The sequence below is a fragment of the Ixodes scapularis genome, unplaced genomic scaffold, assembly GCF_016920785.2.
Source record: "Ixodes scapularis isolate PalLabHiFi unplaced genomic scaffold, ASM1692078v2 PGA_scaffold12__126_contigs__length_90152505, whole genome shotgun sequence".
In the NCBI taxonomy this organism is placed as follows: Eukaryota; Metazoa; Arthropoda; class Arachnida; order Ixodida; family Ixodidae; genus Ixodes; species Ixodes scapularis.
The window spans coordinates 12,421,206-12,431,083 of NW_024609838.1; the positions used below are offsets into that span (position 1 = coordinate 12,421,206).

At 48.3% G+C, this 9,878-nt stretch overlaps 1 protein-coding gene across 1 annotated transcript; it reads right to left on the reverse strand.

Moving 5' to 3' along the window:
* Positions 1-1,980: 1,980 nt before the first annotated feature.
* LOC115311751 (beta-scruin) lies at positions 1,981-9,706 on the reverse strand. Its single transcript, XM_040211574.3, has 6 exons — positions 9,548-9,706; positions 7,923-8,044; positions 5,245-5,428; positions 4,655-4,867; positions 3,780-3,988; positions 1,981-2,509 (listed from the first exon to the last, which is right to left on the reverse strand). The coding sequence occupies exons 1-6, from the start codon at positions 9,670-9,672 to the stop codon at positions 2,268-2,270; spliced, it is 1,095 nt and encodes a 364-aa protein (XP_040067508.1). The 5' UTR covers positions 9,673-9,706; the 3' UTR covers positions 1,981-2,267.
* Between the last annotated feature and the right edge of the window lie 172 nt (positions 9,707-9,878).

Below are 9,878 nucleotides of genomic sequence, written 5' to 3' on the forward strand. Positions count from 1 at the left end.
TCATTCGTCGTTCTTCAATGTGCTGATCTGTCGTCTCGTTAATATGGACATTTCTATTCCTCCAGAAATATTGTGAACCAGAAAACTTTTACCGGGGTATCGATATTGCTGTGTCATTTGCGAGTTTTTCCCTTTCCCCTGGTTTCCCCTTTCTTGTTCAGACCATATATAAATGGATTCTGTTGCAACGAAATTTCATTTGAGACTTCTTTCCATCTTCCTGCCGTTCTCCTGTCGACACCAGTCTCGGGTAATTCTACAATTATGAAGTCACACCAGCTAACTTGCGCCCTCACGTTTTGTTCGTCCGTATTAACGAGAAAAAATAAAAGAGAGAATTTGTGTTGTGGTGTCCGTTCTACTTTATCTTCCTCATTTCTGCGTTTAAAATGTTGCGTCTTCCCCCCATAAAAGTGATGTTTGACTTTTTATTGAAAATGTGTCGACGTTTCGTTGACTAATTACTTTCTTTTGACCTTGACTTCCTGCTGACATGGGCAACAGAAAGTTTGTTGACTTTGTGTTGAAACTTTTCTCACGATTTTCTTCAGCGTGAGTCAAAAGAAAAGCTGTTGACTTTCTATTAACTTTATGTTGATCTTTTTTTTCCTGCTGACTTTCTGTTGACAATGTTATCAGAATGACTGCAGACGTTCTGTTTACTTCGTGTTGAAAATGTTCAGTTGACTTTCTGCAGCCAGTGTCAAGAGAAAAGCTACAGACTTTCTGTTGACTTTTTATTGAACATTGCGTACAGAGTTCCTGCACCTCGAGCGCGTGCGTGCACTCAAAGTACGACGGAAGGCATCGGGCGCGTGCTGGCCGGGGGCCAGGCGTTCGAAAGGCATGCCTCGCCGTTCTGACTTTGTAAGTCACTATAGTGACTTTAATGACCGTATTAAATCGTCAGCTAGTGAAAAAAAAAAAAAAAAAAAGCAAAATAACTATTTGAAAGTGGAGAAACTGCCTTGGGGACTCGCTTCGTCCTGAGTGGTGCTATGCAGAGAAGCGATAAGATTTCTTCTGGGAGCCATTTTTCTGAATGTTGGTTTAGCGACTGCGTCGAGTTATTATTAGTTGTACCAGTGGTGTTTAGTAAAAGATATCATCCACAAACTTCGAAACACTGTTTACCCTTTGACAGACTCCCGAGGAGAAGATCGAATGCTTGGATCCCTAAACTCGTGAAACACAAAGTTGGAGATAATATGTTAAGGGTGCAGCCGAGCTGGTGAATGTTAACCATGTTGAATAACCTGAGACTTGGGCAGAAGTGGACTAATAAGTCGAAGGAACAGAAAAGGCAGTTTGAGACGTCGTCCAGTCATTTTCTGTCCCTTCGACTTATTTGTTCACTTCTGCCCCAGTCTCAGGTTATTTAACATGGTTAACAAAGTTGAAGCAGGAAGTTCGCAGAGAGCGCCGATTGGACGCCGGCGACAAAAGTGCCAACTCATCGCCGTGATAGTTCAATTGGTGCGCTCCCTGAACTTCGGCCCATACTTTGTGTTTGACGAGTTTAGAGCCCCTGGAATCTTAATAAGTGCTGAGGTGGTCACCGGCCAAATGATTACCTTCAATGAGTGGGCTATATAAGCCTCTGGAGCAGTCAATGGGACAGTGATTCGGGTGTTCAGTGCTTCATTGCGTTTGTGTTTGTGTTCGTTTCTAATGTGTAGTTGTGTGATCCTTATAGTAGGGCCTTCAAATACCACAAAAAACACAATTTATTAACAAAATAAAAAAAAATAGTTTTTTACGTTATTTTCTTGCAGCCAATATAAAGGAGAGTGGAAATAAGCTTCCAAACTTTGCTCTCTTTTCCAAAACTTTCCAAAACTTTGTTTTCTTTTTAACCTTCTGTAGTTTTTTAGTTGAAAAGCTACAGAAAAAGCATATTGGAAGCAACAGAAAGTATGTTGACTTCCTATTAGAAAGTGGGCGAATATTCAAAAGAAAGTCATCAGAAAAGCTAGAGAAAGTCAGATGAAAAGCTATTGGCATTTTATATCCTCTGATGACTTTTTTCAACAGCCTTTCAACAGAAAAAACATCACGGTTTTTTGTAAGGGGATCCTCTCACGTTCAGCTCTCACTTTCACATACACACGAGGCATGCATGGCGGCAAGACCGCGGTTTTCATCTCGTCCCATCAACACCCTCAAGAACACGCAAACACCGTTTAGCGAGAAACTGAATTGAGAAACCGAACTCTCTCAGCCTGCACCGCAATTTTTTCTCAGGCTCAGATACCCGCTGTGAATGTTCAGAGAGCCTTGGCGCCCTCGCACATCCTCTGCCACATGTCCACGACGTCCGGAGGATCCGTCTTGCTGTGTCCGAGGGGAACCGGTGGAAGCGCCACGCAGGCGTGACCCGCCAGAGGGAAGGGCGGAGGCCGCAGCCGAAGAACTCCGTGACCCGGACCGTCGAAGAAGACCTCGCAGTCGTCGACGGATCCTTCGTAGCTCGTGGTCGCCCCTCCGAAGGACAGCACGAAGCTGTCCGCTGAAGGTTGAGAGAAATGCAAGGAACTGTAACACATTGTTTGCAAACAATCTCGCCTTTAACCCCACACCAGTTGCGGCACTACAAAGCCTGGCAGTTCGACGACGGAGCCAGAGAGTGCCCGCGGTCGCATATTTGGAGCGCGAGGAAATTTTAGGGCAAAGTTCCCAGCTAAATTTAACGAACAAATTTCCCTGCTAAATTTACCCGGGAAACGTCCTATAATGCAACGCGCGCGGTTACGCTGACGCCGAAGGCGACGCCGCTCAAGCCCGAAACGAGCGCTGTGCTCTAAAAAGAAATGGCAAAACTGTCAGAGCGGCCGGTCTGTCAGGCGAAAAGTAAATCCGGTTGCTGCTTTTTTACTATACAAAGTTCGTACTGGTGTAGGCCTTTAGCGATAATGAGTGGAAGTATGGAATAATAAATAAAAACGTGCTCTCCTGACGCAATAGATGGAGTGGTTGAGGGTAGTACCGCCGGCTGATTCCACTGGTATTGAAGTAAAGGAACAAAGATACGCTAGTTTATCATTTATCGAAATAAAACAACAGAGCGCCGTAGGCTGATTTTGGAGTAGCCATAAATATTCTAAGAATGCGAACCACTTCACAGCGGCAGCCACGAGCGAGAGTTCAACGTTCGGTACAGCCCGCCGGTACAGCCCAAAGATGGAGGACGGCAACCTCCCGGTTTGTCGACTGCTACCGGAATCGGGCGCCTGCCCCCCCCCCCCCCCCCCCCCCCCCCCCATCTCTCTCTCGTTTTACCCCGCCAAACGGCCGAACATGCTGAACTTCCCGGATGTGTGGAGAGGGTGCTGCGGTCGAAAAAAAATGGCGCCGCCCTGAGAGCGCTAAATGGAATGGTCTACATAGGGACCTTAGGCTCCGATGACTCGTAGCGTCCCCCTGCGGTCGTCAGTAAAGTGAAATGGAGTACAGGAGAAGCTAGCATTAGAAACATCCCTTATGGGAACGTTCTATGCTCCTCGCCCCCGCAGCGTGTACCACGTGACTCTGAAGTTGGCGATAGAGAGTAGCACAGAGTTCAATCCGTGTTGTTGGCTTTCTTTAGCCTCCTCTAAATTATGCTAAAACTTCACCACTGAGGCCTTGGTCTTATTTATGACGCCTCGGTCTTATCCGTAGCCTCTAATGTCGCCTCCGTCGTCTGCTACAGCCGGTTCTATACAGGCGATCCCCAACATTCTGTTCGGTTAAAGCGGGGGGCGCGGCGCACTTTGCAGAAGGGATGGCAGACGCCTCACCAAAGCTGATGGCAGGAAAAGCGTGCTTGTTCAGTGCCAGCACGTCGTAGAACTTCCAGCTGCCTTCTTCTAGCACGTAGGTGCTGGAGACGCTCTTCAGCTTGCCCCTGTCGTTGGGACTGAGTCCGCCGCAGAACCACAGCGTGCGCTTGGTCACGGTGGCAGCGGCGAAGGCACAGGGAAAAGGCAACGGGGGCCCGGCAGTGTATCTGCACATCGGTCAAGAGTTCCGCAGAATCGCAGTTCCGCAGTCACAGATATGGCCTGGGAGTGCAAGCGAATGAGAGAAAATATTAGATCTGATCATGGCGTTTCACTTTCTCGTCGTCCCTATAGGCTTGATCACTTTCTTTTATATAGTATATCTAATTGTTGTTAAGATTGACTGTATTCGTGTTGCGCAGAAAAGTGGACTTAGACGTTTTCTAGTTACCCAGGCAATCTCATGAGCCCGCGACGCGGTGGAAGAGAGGCGTCGGAACAAGGCCACAAAGGGAGTCTAAATTCCACTCGGGCTTCGCGCATCTCCCGACAGGGGACTGTCGGGTTGAGGCTCTACATGTTGGTCGCACGCCTCGCGACCTCGAAAAGCGCGAATATGGACGGTTCCTCGAGCTCCTGTCATGCACCTGCGCCATCTCACGTTGCCTGTCAGAAATGGAAGCGAACCTTGGACATATTTCGCCGTTCGCCTTTCAGACATCTAGACGCTGGTTTTAACCAACCAACTAGCCCCCCAATTAATTCTGACGCCTTTCGGACACCCTCTTCTTCCCACGTGGACTGCGAGATTGCAAATTCCACGAAACGCAGTCCAAAGATACAAAAACGATGCATGCGCGCCAGGTTCGCCAGAAGCGGTAAAAGGGGCTCACGTGCGATGCGCGACGTCCAGAACGAAGACGTCGTCGAGCAGGTCGTCGGGCCCCGGCTGGAAGCTGGAGTCTGCAGGGGACGACACGCCGCCCAGGACCCAGAGGCGCTTGTCCATGGACACCACGCTCGAGCCCATGGCGCAGCGCGGCAGCCGGAGTACCGTCGACCAGCCGTCCGCCATGGGGCTGTACTCCACGACCGTGTCCAGATACCTAGTTGGACGGTCGATAACGGCCACGCCCGCGCTCCATGTGATTGTATGCACAAGCCAAGAGACAGGCATGGTATGGCAGGAACCAAAAGACAGGCTTCCGTGGTGGTGTAACGTATCCACGGACAAAAAGACAGAATCTCGTGGTGGCATACACAGGCCAAAGGACGTCGCTACACTCAAAGAAATCTGGGGCTTCAGCTTTTCCGCAAAGCACTACGGAGGGCCAATCGCTGCAAATCTACAGACGAAGCTCGGCCAATCATGAGGCTGATTTTTGGACATAAAAAAAGACTGTCTGCGCTGTGGCGCACATTTCTTAGAGTGTACAGTGAACCGATTAGATGAATTTTGGAGTACAAGGAGTGTGTGTGTAACCTTCCACGCTGGTCCCTGCCGCCGACCACGTAGATCTTGTCATCTAGGACTGCCGCGCCGTGGAAAGCCCGGGCCTCGGGCAGCTCCGTCCGCTTGCTCCACGACCGCCTGGCGGCCGAATAACAGAACACGGAGTCCGACGAGACCGCCTCGTCGCTGCGCGTTTTGTGCGGGTCACAGCCCCCTGCGCAGGGAGACATGCTCACAGTCGCCCACCACCTCACGATCGACGACATTGATTCGGGTTCGTAATGAAGAATATCTAATGGATATTCGAGGCAACCAACTCCTCCACCCTACATGTGTGTGTGTGTGAATCGTTTATTTTTTAATTAATTAAATTATTTATTTATTTATTTATTTATTGAGATTGCCGGCATCGCCTTGGAGGCATTATTGCAAAGAGTGGTTATAAAAAAAATCAGGTGAAAATACAGAGGGAAACACATTTTCATTAAGCATGTTCTATTCTTGTTTTCAAAATAAAAATTATCTACAACAAGGGTTAATAGTTGCCACTTTGTATTGGTAGTTAACTCTTTCTGACACGTAGAAAGGATATCGGATGTAATTTTCTGTATTGATACAAGTTTTATCATTATATAGGCAATAAAAAACTTCTAATCTTAAATTTTTCCGTCTGCATAAGAGCAGTTGCCGGTGTAACTGTTCTTTCATAGCCAGTGGCGTACCAACTTGTTTTTGAGGAAGGGAGCAAACCAGACCCCCCCCCCCCCCCCCTCCCCCAGGGCCGGGGGGCGGTGCCCTTGCGCCGCCGGCCAGTATTTGCCCAGAACAGCGGTGGCCGTTTCAGGGGGAGGGGGGGGGGGGGGGGGGAAGGCAAACCACATGCTTTGCCCCCCCCCCCCCCCCCCGGTTAGTATGCCCATGTCGACAGCCGTGACTCTCGCCTTTATACAGCGCAGCGACTTTGTACTTGTTCTAATTTATCCGATAGACTTTTAGTTTGCAGGTCCCAAACTATGCATGCATATTCCAGAACTGAACGAACAAAAAAAAAATATAAAGCTTCCTTTCGTTCCTTTAGGCAATGACGGAAATTACGACATAAAAATCCTAACATGCTGTGTGCCTTATTCGTTATTCTATAGTGAGTCGTTTGAAGAGATAACACCGAGATAACGAATTGCATCTGTTTTATCGAGTTTTTGATTGACAATGGCATAGCCCATACTTTCTTTATCTTGCTTTTTAAAAAAAATCTTAATATTTTACTTTTTTTTACATTCAGCTCTATTCGTCAATTGCTGCACCAATTTGACACAAGGTCCAAGTCTAGTTGAAGTTTAAAATAATCTTCGACATATTCAATTGTTCTGTATATGTCGTAACTGTCAGTAAAAAGCTTAGAGCGTGAAGAAATATTTGAAGAAATATTTGAGCAGATATCATTAAAGGGGCACTGAAGTCATTCTTGAAAAAGGTCTTGAGAAATCGGCTGCTGGGCACATGATGTTATGAGATCACACAGCGTCATGATGTGACATGATGTCGAGGTGCCACGTGATACACGGACGCATGTATAGTTGTTTCCTTGCGAAATAAAACCACGGGGCAGATCCGGGGCCCTCGATTGACCTTTTGTTTTCAAGCACGTCACAAATCCGCGCCCGCTGGCAACAGAACACACGACGCAGCGGCGGCTTCTTTTGTGACTGCACTCGTTCTCCTGGTTTACGCGGTACAGAGAAAGAGAGAGAGGGAGAAGGGGGGAGGGGCTGCTGAGGCTTGGGTAATAATTTATAAACAGCCGTGTTTCACAAGTATAAACACATGCCGCCTCGGAGGCGATGCCGTCTTGGAGAATATGCCGTCTCAATGGCTTTACTCCGTGAAGAAGTCAATGCGGCGAGCAAGTCGTCTGCTTCTTGCCCAGGAGTTGCAGTGACGTCAGACCGCCGAGCTCTTATTGGCTGATTGAATAAAATAGTGGGTAGACCTCAAGGCATCTAGCATTGAGGCCTACCCACTATTGTTTTTCAATCATCCAATAAGAGCTCGGCGGTCTGACGTCACTGCAACTCCTGGGCAAGAAGCAGACGACTTGCTCGCCGCATACGCCACCCGGACATCAAGGTCGTGTAAGCAATATCTAACCACTTGTATAACATCGACCTGTATGTCGGTCGTGCGTATTCGTATCGCGTGTCGCTTTTGTCGTACCACGTATCGCGTGTCGCTTTTCTCGTACCAACCGGGGGGAGGGGGGGCAAGAGGGGTGCTTCCCCCCCCTCCCCCCAGTTTTCAGGGTGAGGGGGCAAGGCACGTGTTTTGCCCCCCCCCCCCCCCCCCTGAAGCAGCCGCCTCTGGGCAGGGCAAACACTGTCTGGCGTCGCCCAAGGGATACCAAGAGCACCGCCGCCTCCCCCCCCCCCCCCCCCCGGCCCTGGGGGGTGGGGGAGGGAAGTCTGAGGTCTGGTTTGCCCCCCCCCCCCCCCCTTCCCCCCACACACTCAAAAACACGTTGGTACGCCGCTGGCCCTATAACAGATTCTGCAGGTTAAAAGCGGGTTTGAACAGTCACCCGGAAGACACCGTCATGGTCGACCTTCCTTTTATGTAACAGACTCATCTATTATTTACCCAGCTCGCAGGTTGGCGGAGGTGCGCGTGCCCAGGTAACATATGGCTTGGCACGACTTGGCACAATGACTTACCGATGACAAAGACCTCGTCCCCGACCAATGAGGCAGTATGGTAGTTGCGGGGTTCAGGCATCATCTCGAGCAGCTCCCAGCCGTTCTTCAGTGGATGGAAGTACAGAACCAAGCGTCCTGCGCTTCAAACAAAACAATCGATCGCCACGTGTGGCGACAAACGATCTTTTTTGCCTTAAAAGCAAACAACCTGCGTTGCATGGGGCCTTTGAGTTCGACACAGTTCAAACAAGTTGTAGCGAGTAAAAGCATACCACGTAGACAGTGCACAACGCACAACCGATAATTACAAATGCAGTCCTTCGGTGACAGCGAACGATTCTTATAGTGCTAAACTCATGGCGGTAGCTTGCTAGACAGTCATTCACAAACATCTTTTCTCTTGAGATTGGAAAAAAGAGAAACGGGAAACGAATTTGCTGTCTTAATGATAGACGATTAGAGAGTTCCAGAAGATCGTTCAGATACCTCCAATCAGTGGCATAGCCATGAGGACCGGCTTATATAGTAGGGTTGTGCGAATATTCGAAATTTCGAATAGTAGTTCCGAATAATACACTATTCGATATTCTATTCGAAAAGAACTGCACTATTCGCGTTTTTCGAAGTGTTGATTACGGCGGGTTGGCCCCGTTGAGTGCGCTTCTTACCAAGCACCGGTGCGTTGCGGAGAAGCAAAACCCGCGGATGTGAGCTCCGCGGGTGTTGCTTCTCCGCATTACATCGGTGCTCGCTAAGAAGCGCACTTAACGGGGTAACCCGCCGCAATAAACAATATCGTAATTGCGTGCTCAAAAAAGCATACATTCAAAGCGGGATGGTGCACCCGTGCCGACTGTATTTGAAAATAAAGGGAAACTTTGTGAATGTGTATATCTACATTGTAGTAAAAGTTTCAAAATTAAACTTTTATGGAAGAGTATACTATGTTAGATAGAGATGATTTTACAACCTGTGTTCATCATTCGAGACTCATTCTTTTTTAACTTGAGATTAAAGAAAAAATATTTTATATATCAAGATTCGTAAAGTCACTCAATTGCTATAGTTGGCCATCTATATAGGATTCGTTTTATGTCAAATCCGTCGTTTACTTGCCATCCCAAGACACCAGACCTTCTGAGATCACAGTTCATAAATATAGATAGATTAAGCTTAGCTTATGAATGAAAAAGTGGAATAACCTTTACAGGTTTAGCTGGGTTTTCGTCTAAGCATTATGCAATGGTAGTGAAAGGCGTTAAAAAACTATTCGATATTCGAATCGAAAATATTCGGCCAAAACCACTATTCGCTTCGAATTCGCTTCGGACTCAAAATCCACTATTCGCACAAGACTATTATATAGGCTTACGAGGGATAGCTTACGTTACGAGGGATTACGGACCTGTCTGTTAGCGGACGCGCAGTAGGAAATATTAGGGAGTTTTCGTAGACCGCGCTGACCCTTCCGCTAAGCGTTCCGCAACGAAGAAGTTGCTACTGCGCCTGCGCGCCGATAGCCTTGACTGTGGAGTTCCCGCTATCGTAGCGGGTTGCGGAGGGCCTTGCGGGACGGCGAAGACGATCTACGAAAACTCCCTAATTTATCTGTTATTCAATCGGAGGGAAGCGTGAACCATTACCGATCTCGTGGCACGACGGTCTGTGCAGGTCGATGCCTCCGAAGGACAGTACGCTCGAAGTGGATGCCGAGAAGAGGTTCTTGCACGGGCGGATGGACTTGATGGCCAGCAGCGTGTCGGAGCATTTCGCGCTGAGGAGGCGTCGCGCAAACAAAATATATAAATCAAGAGTCATTGTCATCTGTAGGGTTTTATTAAAGCCACCCGTGGGCCGTGGGATGACGATCGCCGTCCTGCGCATGCGCATGAGGTTCGATGTGACGCAAGGAATTTTTCAGGGAGGAGGGGTAATTTAAATAATACATAAAAAAAAAAAAAGATTTCGCGTCTG

Coding starts and splice junctions, on each gene's coding strand:
- LOC115311751 (XM_040211574.3), bottom strand. CDS start 9,672: ATGCTCCGACACGCTGCTGGCCATCAAGTCCATCCGCCCGTGCAAGAA. Junction 5,429..7,922: donor GGACGAGGTCTTTGTCATCG/GTAAGTCATTGT, acceptor CTCCCTGCGCAG/GGGGCTGTGACCCGCACAAA. Junction 4,868..5,244: donor GGCAGGGACCAGCGTGGAAG/GTTACACACACA, acceptor CCGTCCAACTAG/GTATCTGGACACGGTCGTGG.